General features: G+C 37.0%; 1 protein-coding gene across 27 annotated transcripts in view; it reads right to left on the reverse strand.

Annotated features, from left to right (window-relative positions):
* Window positions 1-589: 589 nt before the first annotated feature.
* Window positions 590-20,077, reverse strand: part of LOC132908360 (ensconsin) — a 202,878-nt gene continuing 183,390 nt past the window's right edge. For 8 of the 27 annotated variants that reach the window (XM_060962323.1, XM_060962337.1, XM_060962325.1 and 5 more), the window contains 15 exons: window positions 17,755-17,814; window positions 16,259-16,327; window positions 15,743-15,932; window positions 14,738-15,084; window positions 12,968-13,150; window positions 10,595-11,029; window positions 8,985-9,164; window positions 8,212-8,519; window positions 7,916-8,129; window positions 7,730-7,851; window positions 7,404-7,645; window positions 7,186-7,309; window positions 6,749-7,080; window positions 3,082-3,338; window positions 590-3,000 (listed from right to left, as the gene is read on the reverse strand). In XM_060962323.1, coding sequence (XP_060818306.1) covers window positions 2,987-3,000; window positions 3,082-3,338; window positions 6,749-7,080; window positions 7,186-7,309; window positions 7,404-7,645; window positions 7,730-7,851; window positions 7,916-8,129; window positions 8,212-8,519; window positions 8,985-9,164; window positions 10,595-11,029; window positions 12,968-13,150; window positions 14,738-15,084; window positions 15,743-15,932; window positions 16,259-16,327; window positions 17,755-17,814 — 3,077 coding nt within the window. In that variant the 3' untranslated portion in view covers window positions 590-2,986. The remainder of the gene's footprint in view (window positions 3,001-3,081; window positions 3,339-6,748; window positions 7,081-7,185; window positions 7,310-7,403; window positions 7,646-7,729; window positions 7,852-7,915; window positions 8,130-8,211; window positions 8,520-8,984; window positions 9,165-10,594; window positions 11,030-12,967; window positions 13,151-14,737; window positions 15,085-15,742; window positions 15,933-16,258; window positions 16,328-17,754; window positions 17,815-20,077) is intronic. The other 19 variants (XM_060962329.1, XM_060962331.1, XM_060962328.1 and 16 more) reach the window with 7 other exon arrangements.

Here is a 20,077-nt window from a genome sequence, read left to right on the forward strand (position 1 = left end):
AGTAAAGAAATAAGAAAGATCGAAAGGCAACAGAAAACTCGAAAGATGCGGCGAGCACACAATGCTTTGGAAACAGATATGAATGATAGAAAGGAAATATGCTGGAAGGTTAGAGTTAGCGACTTTCGATGAAAGATGGAATCGTACTCCTACAGATACGATTCGGTTGCGTGAAAACGAGTGTTCGTCAAAGATACTACGGTTGGGTAAAGCAGACAAAGTTTTCCCAGACAGGAGCATTACTTTTTACGAGAGTGACACCCTAGAGACGAACCGCGTCCAGGTATGTGCTCCATATTTCATACCCTGTTGCTTTCAACGGGCATTACCTTGTGGCTATGTTAGTTGTTACGCTTTAAAATGAAAATAGATGTGGTACGTGTTTCTACAATAATAAATAAAAAGATACACTTGTGTAACTTCCAACATATTCCATGCCGACTTGAAGTCGAGAAACGGCTTTAAGGGAAAACGGCTTGCGTAAATCTGCAACACAATAGTCGCTATAATATTATCATTTGACTTTACGACACGCATTGTAATGTTAACGCGATCGTAAACGCGACAAAATGGAAGAAAGTTTAGGAGGTTTATTAAATAATATTTCCTTTATTTTCAATATTAAGTATTTATTACATACAAGCATTTATACAATACGAAGTATTTTTAGACATGACTGATGATCTTTAGCATTCTCAGTATTTGTATGTTTAGAAACATTTGTTCGTATGTATTGGGATTATTATTATTGTTATTATTATTATAGTTATTATTATTACGTGTTCTTATAGAATAGTTTTAGTTAGACCGAATAAAATAGTTTGAATAAATAAACTCGATAATATAGTCATTGCATAGTTCTGTCACGGAAAGCAACGACGATAGTTTTATGGTTAAAAATAGTCCACGTGGAGTATCGAGCTATAATACGTAAAACTGATTTGAGTTCCCTCACGGTATCGTAACTACGCGCTTACGAAGCTTAGGCAATTAAAAGTGTCTTAGGATCGTATGCTTCTGTACAGCAGTGTGCTACAATCTTCGTCGATAAAAATACAGATTTTTGTTTGTTTATTGTGTCGTTAAAATATCGATTCTTAGATTTCTGTTTGCACAATAGAAATTATTTTGGGATACAACACACTGCGGTATTACATAAATATATGTGCTCAAAGTCCTTAAATTAAACAATTTCGAGGAAAAAGAACTGATAGCAAGCATGCAGCGCGAAATTCCTTTAAATCAATCGCAATAGAACATATGCGGAAAGAATTCAAGAGAACTTCTAATATTGTACGTAGCACAAACATAAAAAGATTACAAAATAAAAGAGACAACAAACGATATACAGAGTTTGTATAGATCGGTGATAATCCTTTCAGGCATGTCGATGACTTCTCTCTCTCTTTCTTTTTTTCTTCTTCATTCCTGCTATTTGAAAACTAGGTTAATCAGATTTATACTTTATTAACCTTTGTATAAACAACCATGTGTATAAGACACTATTATGCACCTGCGATTGCGCAAGTGTTAAACACAAAGCATGCTAATCGTATTGATTTTATGATAGTATGCCACAATAGTAACAAATAACTCATGTCTTAGACACCAATTACAATGTTTGCTCAATAACATCAGGCTTTAAAATTATCATTTTCTATCTGTATACTAGTATGATACCACTAAAATGAATAGCCACTACTGTATATAATGATTAACACAACGCGACCTTTAAATTTTGTTCACTTCAATTGCTACAAAATATTTCCCGAGCTCTTCGCTAGCATTTCCATTAATAATTATGCTAATGTCTTAGTTTTGACTGAAACGTTTAATCGTAGATTTGCATTTCGTCTCCTACCACAACTAGTAAAATATCATTTATAAATAAAGTAACGTAGTTGACAGTTTCTTATTTCATAAACGTATGCAGTGGCTATTTCACAAAGCAATCGTCGTCTTCGTCATCGTCGTCACATCACAGCTAGAAAATTTATGTTAAATTCAAGAAAACATAATAGTAATGAAATCTAGTGGATACCTACAGTACCAATATTAGGTGAGTTTTCTAAAAAAAAAAAAAAAAAAAAAAACAAAAAAGAGAAAAGGGATAGTAATTAAGGAAAAGAGAAGAATATGATAAAAACAGTAAAATTGCTTGACTAGTGAGCGCACGCCCCAAAATGTAGTATGGAAGAAATGTGTTTTTTTTTTTTACATCATATCTGCAGAAGATCTTACTAGATATGACTATATATATATATATACTCGTTTTCTATATTCAAATTCTATAAGGTAATATTATACTATCTCTTATGTAAGGATAATCATTGGAGCTTACCTCCTACGTCATTTTGGCAGATATAAGTTTCGTAAAATATTTCAACCAATTCACCATCTTGTGCAATATTTGTCAAGCCGTTTTACACGTTCGTTTACGCATAAAGATTTCATTGTACCAATTAATTTGTGTTTCTCAAATTCGATAAAATCTCGTTCCATTAAAAATTGCCAGGATTTAGAACATTCTGAACGCGACATGTTACAGTATAGGTGAAAATCACATGTGAAATTAATTTAATGAAATTTAATACAATAAAATATATACGCGTATTTTAAATCAATATGTTATAAACAGGCCTTATTCCCTTTAAGGTCTTCTAAAAGATTAGATTTATATCTATAGCATACTATAATGGACTGAGTGCCTATTTGCTGTTACATAATATTATTAATTAACATTATATATTATTTTACATTTCTCGTGACGTTTAAGGACAAAGTAGTCTTTTTTTTTTCTTTTTGACGTAGTGCCCCCGTTTTCTCTACTTAGGTCTCCATTTCTACACATCGATAGCGCATATTTACATTATCTCATAAATGACATCATTTCGAGTATTATACCTATTACTCGCTGCAAAGCAACACGGTATATTTTCGAATCCAATCGTTCTTCATCCGTTCACCAGAATGTTTAATACGCGCATTATGATAAAAGATCTGCAGATCAAGAACAGTGATGGTTACATTCACATCGTACATGATATATCTCAGTATCGCGCTAGTAATACGCACACATACCTGGTACTTGACTATTATCTTGTGGCTTGTTGTTCATAAAAGAATCCTGGAACGGATTTACATTGGCATTAGCAGCGGTAGGCATGTATGTGTTGGCCATTGGAGTGAAAGGTATAGCTGCTGGATTTAGGTTCGAGTTGAGGGTGTCTTCATTGGCCAGATTGGATGTCAGTTGGAGTATTGGACCACTACTGCTATTACTGAGAGAGTCGAATTCCGTTAGGTCTAACAGGTTGTTGGTCACGTTGTTTTGTTTGCTATAAAATCAGCGAAAGGAAACATACAAATACTAAATAATAGGCAATTAACACTAGGTTACTACTGCATCAGCGTATTGTAATTTCTAATATGAAATTACAATCTCTAAATTGGTTAAGCCAATTATAGACGACTCGCATTGAACACTATCTTACTAGAATTAGTATGTACAATACACGTACAATTATTTGTTAGTAACTATGTTTTTAATCTCTTAATTTAAAAGCTATGTTCAAAGTATCTAATGTGTCTAGAAAACGAATAAACGGAGAAAACAAAAAATTAACAACTATATGCTGTTTGCTGAATTTCTTCAAGTCATTCGTCTTATATCAAACCATAAGTATAAAAAATTGTTTGGAAACAAACACTTATCCTGGGAAGATATTTTATAATCGACTTGGTTGATGATAATATTTTATCTTGCATCAGCACTATTTTCCTGGCTACCTTAATACTGTAAAGCAGCTATAAAAAGCATTTTATATATGCTTGTGAACTTATATAAAATTCTATGGCGTAACGTAAAGTGTACATGGAAAACACAATTAACATACAAAAGAATTTTCCTTTAGCCATACCTAATAAAATTAGGTATGTACATTATGTAATGTATAAATACATGATACTACCATACAGCAGGTTTCACAGATCAGATCGATAACGATTGTTTTGACCTGTGTAGTTCCCTATTTTCGATTTCTCTTATTCATAGGTAGAATAAGTTCGAAAATATTCATGCCCTGTTTCGATATAGGTAACTTCCTGTAGGAATTGTGGAATGGATTGTGTGAAATATATATTTTCGTACAACAAAAGAATGATTTCAGAAACGTGTAAAGGTCGATAGTACATAGCAAAAGTAGACAGTAAGTTGACACGTACTGCTGGATGATATACAACGCAAACATAAAGAACAGGTACAAAGTAGAGCAAAGAAAAGTAGAAGCCACATCATATTGATACAATTAAATCACAACATGCATTAGTGATAATAGAATCGGTAAGAAGAAATGTTAATATAAACATTGTACTTAAGGCACACACGTCGAGCTTGAATGGTAACTAATTGGAGGTAAGATAAAGTAATAGCTCACCAAAGATGACAGACTGTATACAGCTATAAAGTTGAATACAAACATAGTAACATACGAAACAGTGTATCTTTGATGAACTTGTATGATAAAATTACAAACAAAATTTTTGGATGAGTCATTAAATTTATGCTATTTATCTTTCTTTACATTATGTACACTGAATTTATTATTGATTAGTTAGTATTTAACGCTATAGCTCTGTTAGTTGCTTAACGTTTCCATGCTTCGTATAACATTACATGTTTTATGCCATTAACGCATTACTAAAAGAATCGACGTACAATATAGGTTAAACCTTTCGTTATTCTTTTAGACGTCTACCTAAAAATAGTATATTTTTAACTATTATACGATTAAATATAAATTATAAAATATATATAAGTATAATAGACAATACAATATACATTCCTCATACCTCTCGAGTTACCGATGATATTATAATCTTCCATATAATTCATTATTAGTTATTGGTATAATCATGTGATTAGATGAATTTTCAATAGCATTAAATAATTGTCATAAATCTGTTTCTCATATCTGTCAACCATTGCTCTGACTACTTTTGCAATGTACAATATATGTAAAATCGTTTCCATCATACTGGTGGTTTATTATGAAGCAATTTTTATCCAGCTAAATGTTATTTTATAAGCAATTCCTTCCGATGTGTATTATAGGAAAGCGCAATAAATTTTCATATTGAAATAACTATGTGTACATATAGCGTAGATATATTTTCAAACTTAATTTTTCCATTATCGTACGAACACCACAAAAAACATCTCAAACAACAAAATTCATTATATATACATATTAACGATTAATTCTAAACACACCGCGTGCTTTTATATGTATGTATAATAAACGTACAGGATTATAATCTTCCAACATCTTTTTTAGTTCTTCTTCTGTAAAGCAATTAAGCATCGGTGCTTTACTATATTTAACTTTTTCTCTGTTTTAATGCTGGTCATAAAATCATACATTATGTTTATTATGTGTATATTTAATGTGGCACATTTTTTCATTCTATTATATATTCGTTTAGAAAAAAATGTTCACACTCTAGCCATTTCATTCAGCATTTCATTTTCTACTTGGGAAAACCAAAAATTATGATATAAAACTGTAACAACAATATGATATTAAAACTGTAGTAATAAAGACGGAGGATTAAATGATAATAAAAATAGATAGAAGGCGACATTATAAGCAATAATTTCGAAACAGATCGACTAGTTACTAGATACTTCAGAAATTGTTATTTATAGTTCATATTGTATGTGCGTGTCTATTAATTCGTCATGAATCTATAAATAACTTTTATTGTATAAATGACTAGAGCGTTACCCTGAATCATTCAATATACAATGTATTATATGTATATTTGCGTTAAATCAAGATTTAAAAGTACTGTACATCTAGTTTTATAATAATTACGAATCTGCATTTTTCACATATTAGCATGTACGTTTGTGACACTATAATGTTACATGTAATGCACGCTCTGATTCAGATTTATATTTCCATATTTTTTCGTTTTTCTTTTTTCATAATTGCAACACACATTTTAACTCTTTTTTTTTTTAAACTATATTTTATACGCCGAATACGTTTATACATATTTATGAACGGCACTAAAAGTCAGTCAATATTTTTACGTATACAATGGCTAGTATTGTGCAATAATTGTATCATATTAGTTACATTATATTAGCCATAATTTTGCATCGTTATTTTGAATGAAACTACATTTGAGTTTAGTAAATATATGGCGTAATATCGCGTGTATTTCATGTTTATATATTATATTCGCACGAAATTTTAGATAAAATATGCATTTGATAGAAATAATACTTTAAAATGTTCGCTATTCATTCTTCTTCGATTAAAAGGATTGTTTTTTCTTTTGGAAAAATATTTTTCATTCTATACGACGAATGCGCGCCGAAAAATGGGGAAAAAGGACGAAATAAATATCCTCATAAAATGTTATGAAAATAACTAATGCGTGGGTGTATACATGTGTAAGGAGAGTTTTAGCAATGTTTAATAACGCTAGTCTGATATAAGCCTTGCATGGGCATTCGTAATAATATTATTGTCGAATGATCTAAAAACCAAATGAACTTACAATTCTTTGAGATGCTCTTCGATGTTATCTTTCAGTTTTTGTTATCGATGCAAAATCCAGTTATATCTTGGATTTTTTGTTTTTGTTTTAATGGCGGTCAGGTAAGTGTCAGGATGTAACTCTTAGGTTAATAGAAATGTTTGTTACGAATCTGTAACTTTGAATTTGATATACTTACACGGTGGCATTATCCAGTGTAATTGATTGACTGTTGATACCGTTTCCGTGATTTGTATGATGACCATTCAGTTCTCCTTCCACATTACCCTGATTATTATCCAACACAATTTTATTTTCATTAATGCCATTACTATGCGTGCCATTATGCACAATGTCCGTAGTAGTATTGTTTTCTGTATGATGAGCTCGTTGCTCTCCGCTAATGAATTGTTGAGTCGCTTCGGATATCAGACTGGCTGTCATAACATCTTCGACTTTGCTACCTGGTGCCGTTTTATTTTCATCGTTAGGACTGTCTTCTTTCAATTTATCGCCATCACCACCTTCACCCTATACAAAGCACGAAACACAATCGTAAATATTTCTTTCAGGAACAAGAGTTTAATTAACGATCAAATAAACATTATTCAGTGAACGAAAAATGTGTAATCTTACTTTCGTAGGTGTATTATTCTGGTTCTTGCCCCGAGTTCTAAGCATGATCGCCTCGACACGTTTACGTCTAGCAAGTCTCTCTTCCTCTTCCCTCTTAAGGCGTTCTGCCATTTCGATCCGCTGTCTGTAACAAAAACATTATATAGTGGTCATTAAACGCTTGACCACAGAGAATGTTGATCGAATACAATCACGTCATCTGAAAGAAATCAACTGACCTTTCCGCTTCTTCCCTCGCTTTCCGCTCAGCCTCTTCTTTCTCTTGTTTCTGACGAGCCTCCTCTTCTCTTCTTCTCCTATCCTCTTCCTCGCGACGTTTCGCTTCCTCAATCGCCAGTCTCAGTCTCTGTTCCTCGGCTTCACGAGCTTCATTAGCCAAACGAAGCGTTTCTTCCTCTAAACGACGTTGTTCTTCTTCCTCAGCACGCAATCTCTCGGCCTCTAAACGGGCTTCTTCCTCCTGTAAAAAGAATTCTCTCTATGAAGTCTCTTCTTTTCGCGAATAATCCACTCTTTTATGCGAAAAATCTCTTTAAAACCGCACCTGTCGTTGACGTTCAAGCTCGGCTTCTCGTTCAGCCTGTTCTCTAGCTAATCTTCTACGTTCAGCTATAGCTGCCTTGGCTTCCTCTTCCGTAGTGATCCGGATCTTTGCTATCATCGATGCTAAAAACGGTCATTTATTTATTAATCTCCTAATCCATATTTCAATATCCAAAGTCCAGCTTACCTGACATATCGACTTGTTCCTCCACGTTGTTCTCGGATTTCGCTTCGGCTTCCTTCTTCGCAGCTTTGGGTGTTTCTTGAGACCGCACAGTCGATTGATTCTCTTGATTCAAATTAGTCTCGTCCTTCGTTTGCTTAGATATAGAATTGGATTGTTCGATAACGACCGACTTTTTCATTTCTTCGTTACCCTGCTCCGCGGCGCTTATTTCCTGCTGCAATTAAGAACATATAACACATATCGATAATTTTCATGCGCGCATCGCCTGCATTTCGTTAATGGAGAAAATTAATTACTTGTGTTTTCTCAGTGCCTTGGTCTTTCTTCTCCTCGTACTTATCGTCCAATTTTGTATCCTCTTTCACTTCGCTTTTTATTATCTCTCCGGTACTGCCACGAATCAGCGGAGCATTCTCGGCCCCAGGGCTTTGCAGCGGTGTCACTTTCGGGGTTATTCGCGGTGAAGCCTTCGCGCTCTTCACTAGTTTCTCCGTCGGCTTCTTAATTTCCGTCGCTTTCGGTGTAGATGATTTCTTTGGAGTGCTATGGACCTTTGGCAGTGGCGGTTTCGAATCCTTCGTCGATTTCGGTTCGCTCACTAGATCTACATATTATTACAAACTTGAAACTCACGACACGAGTCATGTTGTGTCTACGTACACGCGGTATTTCAATGTGCAATCTCGACTCATGTATTGAAAGAAAAAGGACAAAAAACAAATTAAATAGATAAATAACATGTAAGCCATGTACAAAAACTAAAACCGTGATTAATGAAAAAAAAAAAAAAAAAAAGAAACACTGCATATAAAAATCGAAAAAATCAACGTTCGTTTGGAACAATTCAAATTGAAAAAACAAATTGTTTTTCGGACAAAGTGTTTAGCAAACAGAAGTTCGGATCCAAGTACCGCAGGGCAAAAAGGATTCTCGTCGCGTCGAATGGATCCGCACGTTTTCGTGCGAAATGAACACTCGAGCGGTGCCCGCTTGGTCCCTTCGTGTACAAGAATTTCTTTTTTTTTTTTTTTTTAATAACAAGAGAGTATTCAAAAAAAGGCATGCTCACTGTGTCGTTCTGTGACCGAAACACCGGTACCGGCAATAGAAGCAGGTCGCGGTCGACGCGGGGCAGCTGTACGAGGACGCAGATTGACGTTACTGCTGCCCACACTGCTGGCGCTTTGCTGACTCATGGAGCTGTGCGGTCGTGATGGGCTGTTCGGTGTCACCTCCCCGCTGCGGATGCCTACGCGTACCCACCCAAGGTGAACATCTCTTGATTTACGTATTTTATGCATTGTGTTTGTCGCGCGTTAAACATTAAACAAACAAACGCCGTGAAATGCACGGCAGCATCGCGTTGCCGCGGCATTTCAGAGAGAACCGAACTTTCATTCTTTCTACTTTTTCTATTTTCTTTCGTTAGATTATCGCGTCAGATCGCGCCGATGCACAATGCTGACGAGTATTTGTATATTTCGACAAACAAATCGTATTTTCTGTTTCCTTTTTCCATTCCGTTCTATTCTTATCAGTTTTTTCATTGATTTGTATATATTAGAATAGACTTAAATATATTAAGAGGTACAAGTAGCGAAATTAAATAGAAAACAAGCACCGCCACCAAAAATATTATTGATCGTGTCGTATGTGAAATGTATATGTACATCGAGAGTAACTGAGAAAAAGAGGCCGAAATAAATAAATTAGAAATAAAAAGAAACGAGGGGAAATTACGAGACCTCGTAAAAACAGCAAGAAAGAAAAGAATTAAAGAACGAAAGTGGAGCGATATAAATGTATTGCACACTAAATACGATTGCGGTTCGTCTGTACACAGTCTAGTATTGTGCGTAAAACGTGTGTGTACGTGATAAGATATATATATATATATATACACATATAAGAAAAAAAAAAAGTGTGGCTTACCGGAAAACGTTAGAGCGTACCTTCACCCTTGGTACCGAAAAGCCGGTGAGATCTGAGTTCGTTTCCTTAGCAGGAGCGTTTTGTTAATCAATTCAATTTGTACAATAATTAACACAAAAAGAATTCCATGCAGTTGGATATATATCGTTGTTAAGATAATATAAAGTAACACAAAATCGATGGTTAAAGAAAAATTTGAAGCGTTAGACGCTTTGAAAATCGTTTGTTAGTCTCTGTTCGATATGCAAGCAGTTAAGCATGAGTCTCTACCCGTCGTCTCGCGAAGTTGCACGAAAAGTAACCGAGGTATACAAGGATTTTCTGTCTTATTGATTTACAATGGCTCCTCACTGTATTCGTACGCATGCACATGTGCACCCAACTCAAGTTATATAGAACGGCAGGAGTGCGAGCATAGATAGTGACAAATATCTGAAAATAGATTCATTCGGGGATGTGAAAAAAAAAAAAAAAGAAAAAAACCGAATTCTCAATCGTAAAACATTGGTTGATGAAAATTATTATTATCTATAAATCTGAAGATCTGTCCAGTTATTGTCCGTAAATAATACTGTCAGCGTGATAATGCTCATAGGGATATACATGTACAATATAGAATGATGTTGTTGGTCATATTTACATAGTTCGTCTATGAATTTCTATGTGAATGACGATACGTCGATAAAATGAATATGATATTTAAGAGCAGGATGTCACCAAGAGTTGAGTGCACAAGAACGATCTTACCTTGCTGCTGTTGGTTCTGATGCTCGCGGGCTTTGCGACGAAGTCTCTCGGCTCTGGTTGGTCTCGGCATTGGAACCGCGCCTGGCAATGTACCCATGCTACGAGAGTTATCTGAGCGTTTGAGGCTCTTGCCTCCGGACGCAGCTAAATGTGACATGCTGCGACTCATGCTAGAAGCGCTCAGAGGCTGGCTTTGCTGTTCCGTCAGTGTGCTAAGTTCTGTCGGACGTTTCCTAGGCTGCGCCAGTTGGTCCAGCCTGGACATGGAGTAAGTCCTACCTGGCGAACGTGCGAAGGCCTTAGCGCTCGAACTACGCCCTGATGATGGCGGTCCATCACGCGGCGATGGTATCGTTGGCATCAGATCGGTACGCCTCCTGTTCACCCGCAGATAAACCGAGCTAGGGGTTCCCGGTGTTCCGTCGCTTTCTTCACCTGCAATGGAGTTTCCCTTAGAAGCGAAGCGCGAGAAGCGACCACCGGAAACTGCGCACTATACAGTCGTAACGTGTACAAGGCGCGCGTACATCCTCTGAACATCGCAAACATAAGAAAATTCGTTCCATTTTGCATGGACCGAGTGTACATGTAGGGTAGGTGTGTGCATATGTGTGGATGATGTACGTACATACACTGGCTCTTGAAAACTTTTCTGTCCATATTGTATCTGTTATACGAAACATTTTGAAATTTCATTCACATTTTAACGAGACACGATTGTCATTATTTGCTAAAATAATCACGATAGTTGTGTCCCATCGCAGTGTTAATGAAATTTCAAAATATTTCGTATAATACACATCATACATACTTATATTCATGAAATATGTCTATACAAGTATACGAATACTTTCGTGAGCCTGTGTATAAGTATGTGTAAGTGATGTGCATTTGGCATTCCGTTTTCGACTACTAATACTCTCTACTGGTCAATATTCTTCATGCTGTTTCCTGTGTATGTATGTGCGTGTGCGTGTGCGTGTGCGTGTGCGTGTTTGTGTACGTACGAAGCAGATAGAAAGAACTTTTGTGCATAATACAGCTCGGACGTCATTCGATAACGTTACCAGGAACGGAATGTTGAGCAACGGTGTTGTTACGGATAAAGTGATATATACATTATGGCAGAAAGATATTACGGTAATTAGAGGACAATGAGAAACTGGGAACGTGTACGAACGACGTTACGGAAGCGGTGTAAAACGGAACGGTGGTACATGCAAACGATATCCGGTAAAAATCTCAACGCATGCAGAGAGCTATATATACAGAAAGTGTCTCGTGTTATAGCATTCAAATTAACGCATCAACGTGTTCGTATGTTCATATATCGAGTGAAAAAATGAAAGAAGCCGTTGCGAAAAAAGTAAGCGTTTTAAAGAATCTTGTAAAATCGAATCGACCGTTTGATATCGTTAAAAAATGTTTTTCTATTCAAATGATTGAAAAATTCGTAAAAAGAAATATTTATCTCGATCGAAGACTAAATGGAAATTCAATCTAAATATAGTATGTAGGGATGTAATAAGTTTATGAATGATATGAGTGTATAATGCTTGCCTCTTATAATAAGTAGGCAAATGTTGTAAGTAATAAAGTACAATTAAACGATAGCGTGTCTCGCTTGAAGTTCGTATTCGACTATTGAGGCACCTCAGCTTCTCGATACTTATTTCCATTTCGTAAAACTGCCACTGAATAAAGTAATGCTATTAACGAGAGAAAGAGCAATATCAAAATTAGTATTCTAATATAACACTAAATTCTTACTCTAAATTCGTTAGTAGATAACCCATCTAAACGTATGTAAATGTTAGTAATTGTTAGTATAGAATTCTGAATAGCGTTAGGATGCATATATGACTAATTAATGGTATATGTCGTTCAACACCGATCCTCGTTAATCTGAATTTACATAAAAATCAAGATATCCAAGTTCAATGTTACCAGAAATATATATGACAACTATCTAATAGATAGACTGCGAATGTTTATGCGAATCCACGTCTGTAGTGAACACAACTACCGAAATGAGATCTGAATAAAGCAAGGACATTGCTCTTTATATTTGATGTATACATTTGCATATTATGTACGTTCCATGTATTCTAGCACCTTTAAATTTCCCATAAATGCATAAGCTTTCGCAATCTAAAAATAGAATTAGAATGACATCATCGGTGTTCCACGACTTCACAGGTCTGTACAGATATCTTTATGGCGTTAAACGAAAGTGACATGCTTGCAAGAGAGTATATTCCGATGTGCTAATGAAAGAGAGACAAGGATACGTTATATTGATAGCTCATTCTGGGATAACAGAACAATCTCCCCGTTGCAGACTTTTTTCTTTTTTTCGACTTCAGGACTCACCACTGGCAGCCCGCTGAATCATCGGACGCCTAGTGTCGCTATCAGACTTATCATCGATGGCAAAGATGTCAGTTGTAGGAGGCAGAGAGAGGCTGGCTCTCTTATGTTTGGCAGGGGTTAAGGGAGGATCAGGGCTAGAATTCCAATTGAACACCTCGTACATGGACGAGGACATTCTCATATCTGCAAACAAACCATTCAGCGCTGCAACATTAGGTACTTTCCAATCGAATACTCTTCGTTTCTTCTTTTTTGTTTTTATTCCTTTTTTTCTTTCAATTTCTCTTTTTTTTTTTTAATTCTCTCAGGGGTGGGCAAGGGTGGGGTTGTTCGACAGATTAACAAACGTAGGGTGGGGGGAATTAGCATGAGTTAGATATAAGTGCGATTCACAGATACTTTAAAATTACACTTTGCCTGACAGAGCCACCACCAGTAAGTACAGAGATAAATAGAGCGGATGCAATAGGATCTTAATTACCGAACGAAAGGAAATCTATCTCTCTCCGGTCAATGTTACAACTCTAGTGAAATTACATTTACTCAGGCATATATTCTCGCTACGAACAACTATCTGTCTCTCTGTCTATGTACTTTTGACACTTGTATTTCGTAATAACGTGTACGGATTACAGAGAAGTCAACGCGTCGAAGATGAGGTGCTTCTCGTGTGTGTACATGAAGCGAAATTATGTTGGCAAAAGAACATGATATATAGCAAAAAAAAGAAACAAAAAAGAATAAGAGAGGAAGAAATCAATAACATCATCTTGTTTATCGCTGAAATCAAATTGCATTCGTCGGGAAACGCAGCGAAATGAAAAACCGGTGGAATTGGCTGCGAAAAACATACAATACGAACTGTAGAAATTTAAACGAAAAACCTGAAAAAAGTACAGAGAATATAAAACACATTACGAATACGATCACGAATCATTTTATCTATCAACATTAGAGAATCGATCTCTCATGCTCCGTAATTTCCTTTTTTCTTTTTTAACCATCAACATGGAGATATCGTGTACAGTTGAATAAAGTCGTGTGTTGGTGGTTGATGTGTAGTGTTTGGTAATCAAACATCATCGTAAAAATATTTATTCGTCGAAGGAAGCTCGATTTATCGCTAGGATGAGGCGCCACGATTTTAACCCGGTTTCGTAAATGATTAGTAAATAATCTTTAACTGAAAAGAGTAGCGCACAAGCCACGCACGCAAATACGTATAAAAATGTTTCGTTCGCCTTCTGCGTAATCTTTCTGGAACGTAGTGCATCCATGCGTTACGCGTTACGGCGCATCGGTTGCGCAACTATATATAGCACTAGAAGCGCTGTGTAGAAAGAACGCAGTGAGAAAAGAAGCGGCCTTCGCTGTACGTTTCAACCATCGGCAGCTCGACGATTTTTGAGTGCCAACACGAAGAAAGAATAATTATTACACCAACGACACGATATTCGCTAACGAATTTTCTTTACACGAATTCTCGCGATTCTTTATCTTTTCGTTGCTATCCATAATTGACGATGTTAACGACAGACGTCGAATAATTTCTACGCGTTTCCATCGCCCAACTACCAGATATCAATCAAAATAACATCGACATGGATGACACGAATGGGCAGAAAATTATCGTAACAAACACTATTACGAATATAGAAATTTGATGTCACAATATCATCACCGACGTCTGTCGTATTAAATTAAATACATGTATCCGGAAATATCAATAAGATCCTCGTATCTGTATCCGGTTGAGAAATTCCCACTAACCTTCGCCAGGTTTCCGGTCAAGTCCACCAGCTGACGTGGCTCGCTTCTTGCTGCCATCGAGTTCTCTCTCGGAGGATCTCCTTGTCAACGGCTGTGCAGCCGAGAACATCATTACATTGGTGGTAGAAGTTGCGCGACGCGTTCCCCAGAAAGTGGAGCCACCGGTATCGGCTGGCTCCAACATCCTGGGCGTAGAACTTCCGAACGCAAACACGATGTGCGACCTCTCGTTCTTCTTCTTCGCCTCTATACGAGCTTCTCTCTCTTGATTCTTTCGGAGGATCGCCTCTCTTCTTTCTCTTTCCGCCTCGCATATCGCACGTTTTCTCTCCCCGACTTGGTTTCGTCTAAAATAAATATAAAACGAATATTTCTGCAGAAAGCAGACTTCGAACTAGAAGTTCTCAAGGTACGACGAGCTACGTGTACGAACGAGAAAGTACGCCTTCGCGTACACGTAATAGGCTGTTATTCTTTTTTTAGACGGGACGGAAAAGCGATTTTGCCGCGGGTGAACTTTATGCAGGTGTCGTGGTAATTTCCCGGGCTTCTCTGCGGCGGCGAAACAGTTTAGCCCGGCATCATATTAACCAGGTCAACTTATAACTTCGTAGAGAGCACGTAATCTCGTAAAGAGCGCGTTTAAACACATCAATGTGGTTCCGTGTCGGTTTAAATTCGCGTGTCATAGATTAAAAAAAACTACCCTCAAGGCATGCGCTCTATCGTTCGCAACTGGCTCGTATTAAATAACCCAATTTCAAACGCAAAGCCGGCTTAAACTCTCATCCTTTTCCCATTCGAGCGTAAGTTCACTTCGACTTGTACCTTTTACTACAAAAAAAAAAAAAAAAAAGTGATAATATAAGAAGATGAAAAACGACGCATCTGAAGAATTACAAATTTTCACGTATCAGTTATTAGTGAATATTAGTGAATTACTTCTGAGTAAACGAAAGAAAAGAAAGAAGAAAAAAGAGAAAAAAAAAGGAAGAAAAGACAAACCTGTCGTTGTCACGCGATTTGAGCTCGTCGATGCGCCTTCGGCGTTCCTCTTCCCGTTGCTCCCGGAAACGTTGCGCGGCGAGAGCCTGCTGTCTCAGCTCTTCCAACTTCCGCTGCCGTTCTTCGTTTTGTCTCTCACGGACGAGCTTCGCCCTGTCCACGTCTTTCGCGCTTCCCGTCGACTCCCGTCCTGAGAACAACCGCGAAGACCGATTACTTCTTCTTGTCGTACGAGCTTCGCGTTCTGCTTGAAACACATCGACGTTTACTTGTTTCCCAGACAGTTCTCGATAATAAAAGCGTAGTACACATTGCCCATTTAAACTCCGAAATCAATTTTAATGAAACTATTCCCAGTTATTTACAATCGATCGTACGCCACGAGACAAAAGATTGATTATTACAACTAGACAACGCAAAAAATTACAAAGTTTTGGTGCCCATTCGATGTTCAAACAATCGAGGGAAAAATGTGGAAAACGAAAAGTCTCGACACTGCCCTTGAAAACGTGATACCTTCGTTCTCGCTAGGATGATCGCCATCGAGGGAGTCCTCGTCGTAGAGACTTTGCCGGCGCTTCACATCTGTCGAGAAGAAATCGAGAACATGTGCGTACGCACGTGAGATTCGGGTATTACGAGCAAAACACGCGTAATCACGACGCACTGCAAGCATACAGTTCTGCGGGTACACTGCAGCTACAAATACATGCCTTTAAAGCGGTCGACACTGTTCAAAATGACACAATTCAAACAAACATGCTTCATGCAGTCGACGTGATGTCTAGCGTATGATAATTTCGGTAAGCGAATTTTCATCTCATTCCGATAGAACGCGTGTTAAACGTATTCGGTCCAAGTTAAGTCGTGAACCGAACGAAATTAAAGAAATACAATTAGGAGAGAAAAAAGTCAGAAATTGTGGTCTCCGTGGGTATATTTCCTCGCGCAGATTCGATTACCACTACGAAGATAATCAATTTCCACGAGTAAACGCGAATATTCCTTTCCCACGGCGAGCAGCTGTTTTATCAGTTGGCAAAGAAGTGACAAGGCCGCATGAAATAAATTCTTTATTAGATTCCTGTCTCTCTTCGTACGGTATTCCAGCTTCACCGACGTAACCCGTCCATTTTCTGTGATATCAACGTGTTTCTTTCGCTTGGATAATACGATTATTAAAAACAAGGTGTTGTAAAAAGCGTGTTTCGCACCTCGGGATGGAAACATTCAACTTATCGTTATGAGTTCACGTCGCTAAACCGTGTTCCTAGGTTTCTATACATAATGAAGTTATGAATGGAATTCTTTCTTTCTGTCTGTCTTAAAACACTGGGTGTAGAACGTGACTTTATATTAGATTACATCGAATGAGATTTATTACAAGTTTCTGGTAAATAATTAAACATCAAGCTTAGGATAAATATTGTTCCAAATTCGAAAAAGGAATCGTTCATAGAATGTTTAGTAACAATGGAAAGCTGAATAGTTGCAGGTCTTCAAAATCTGCAAAAATTACTTCAACTCTTAACTAAAAAGCACGAACAGTTTTTTTCAAAAAATTAAGCTGGTTACTATTACAAGGAGTTGTCGAAAGAAAAAAGTTACACATGCGTAATTCAATAAAATATTAATTCCATAAAAATGCATTATCTCTCAAGACTTTTCAACTCTCTCTGCAAATTTCCTGAAAAGTTCAATACAATGAGAAAGTCAGTAAGTTTTATGATTCTTGTCGATGTGTTATATGTTCCATCGACTTAATCGTTTTTGTTAGTTCTCTCAATTTTCGTCAATGTAACATCAAACTATTAATAAAGGGAAACGTTCGAAGAAAGTTGGCCACACGCGTGTCTGGGAAAACTCGCAGCTGATGAATGCGGTCATTTCCAATTTCGATGGGGGATTACTATTAATAGGTACGCACTCGTTACGCGACGCATTAAATTCAGCGCAAACGTAGCGTCGAATTTGGCAAAGCACACTCCGTTATTTACCAAGCTGATTATTACCTGACGAATCGGGAGAGGCTTCGTCACCTCCGATTTGGGCGAACCAGTGCATCGTTTGTTCTGCGGAAGATAAATTCGGGGTTCGTTCCTATAGGATTCTTTGTTTAAATAAACTATCCCATCCCTGTAATTCCCATCGAAACGCGTCCTTGATTGCCACGTTTGTTATATTTACTAGAGAACACTGCTGGGCATTGCTTCACATCGACCAGTTAAAAATATTTCAAGACATATCAGTTTAATTCAGTTTAGTTTAATTTATCTCTAATCTGTGAATATCTTTATGTGCAAATTCATATTTTTATTAATACAATTATAGAAATAGAATTTAGATGAAGTATCGTTTTACTTACTACAACAACACTCAATTGCACAATTCAACTAATGTCATTAGCGAAATTTGACGAGCCACGAGTCGGAATTATTACCAATGTTAATAAATTTTTTTCGAAGTTTTGCAAACAAGTTACAAATCGTTACATCTATCCTAATTCATGCAAAATTGTACAATTATAACAGGGAAGTTTGTAGGATCAAATTTGTAAATTTGTCAATTCGCTAATATAGAGTTGGCAAATTGTTGTGCTAGAGAGTCCAGATATTATACTTTGCATATTTTATATATTTTTTGATATTATGTCTATTCCGTGAATTTTTGCAGCTTCAAATTTCCTTCAAATATAAGAGCATCAAAATTACCAGTTTATTTGTTTCCTTCTAAATATACGAAAATTAATTTAATCCCGGTGTGCCACTTTAGGTCATTTCCGATCGAACTGCATTTTCATGTCCTCGAGAAATTTCTTAAATTTGAGAAAAATGCGGAAAAATCGTTATTGATACGCGTGAATTATCTCTCCAATTGTATGATAATTTTCTTGAAATATTAATAATTCTGTCCTCGGTTGAAACTAAATCAAGATTAAGACTTAAAAAATTCGGAGTGCGCAGGTTTAATTCAAGAAAATCCCTAAAGCTGGCGCACCGAAGAGACGAACTCTACTCTGCTTCATGCCATGCGAAAGTACATAATTCCAAATTCAGATTTAATCTTCTTTCATAAAAAAATATATATATTCTAGAATCAGACGGATGAATGGTATGGGATACGGTGAAAACAAAAAAAGAAAAAAAAAAAGAATGGGATAGGGAAAAGGAACGAACATTTGTACATCTGATATTCATAATTAAAAAGAACGTAAAATCTCACAAATATTTTCCAAAGTTTTTTTTATCGTTCATGAGGGATAACAACATCGGAACAGATGGGATCAGCAAGAGAATTTTCATGATGGAAACCTGTTCAAAGCTTGCGCATCGACCTTTGAAAACGAGAATTTAAATTGTGTCTTCTCTAATGATGCACGGTCACAGATTTGTTGTTACGAGGATCGTTAGTTACAACCCTGCTCGCTTATTTTCGACATCTGGCGACGATTTGCATTCGATGAAGTGAGAAAGAGATAGAAAGACAAGGGGATGTTTCACCCAACGTCGATTCTTCCGCCGGCTGATTGCAAATGCCGTGAGGCAAAAACGCGGCAGCCATCGACTATAATTGATAATTGGAAAACGGACAGCGGCGATGAATGGGCGATGCATTATTAGAAAAAGGCATACGAGAGCCGTGTTCTTTGGTTAAGCGATCGCAGCTCGATAACCGTCTACAGAGAATAGCAAATGGAAATGGAAGAGCTCGCGTTATCACGTGGTCAATTATATCATTGGAAGTTGTTTAAATCCTCCGCATTCCGTCCCCACCTTTCCAACGATTCGTATTATCAAGACTGGCTGTTTATCGCTCTGGTAGACTCCATTCTTTTCAACTGTTGCGATAATAATAGCCGATTGCATATCGACGCGATGCAATGGAAAGAATGAATGATCGAGAAGAGCTGAAAAAGGATAGGCGCACGACGTTGCTGCTCCTCGTAAAATGGAATTACATTCGATTATTGATTGCACAGAGCCCCTGATGTATTCCGATTAATTGCAGTTCGCGTAGCTTATTTTCGCGACCTCGCGCTGCTTAAAAAAAAGAATGCGAAAGGGGAGGGAAGAGATGACCGGGAAGCTCGCAAGAGGTAGTTTGATTCGTTTCCATCGAACGTCAGGTAGAGGGAAACTGCTGCTACCTGCCGATGTTGTTTCCGGCTGCTGATTGCAAATGTCAGAAAAGAGGAAAAGGCGCGAGAGCGAAAGGGATGAGACAGAGAGAGAGAGAGAGAGAGAATGTGTAGCTTGGTGGACCGCTTCGTGGAAGCCGTTGATGGTAATTGGACGTTTCATTAGCAATGCGGATGCGGAATCGAGCGAGAGCGAG

Source organism: Bombus pascuorum, chromosome 6, assembly GCF_905332965.1.
Source record: "Bombus pascuorum chromosome 6, iyBomPasc1.1, whole genome shotgun sequence".
In the NCBI taxonomy this organism is placed as follows: Eukaryota; Metazoa; Arthropoda; class Insecta; order Hymenoptera; family Apidae; genus Bombus; species Bombus pascuorum.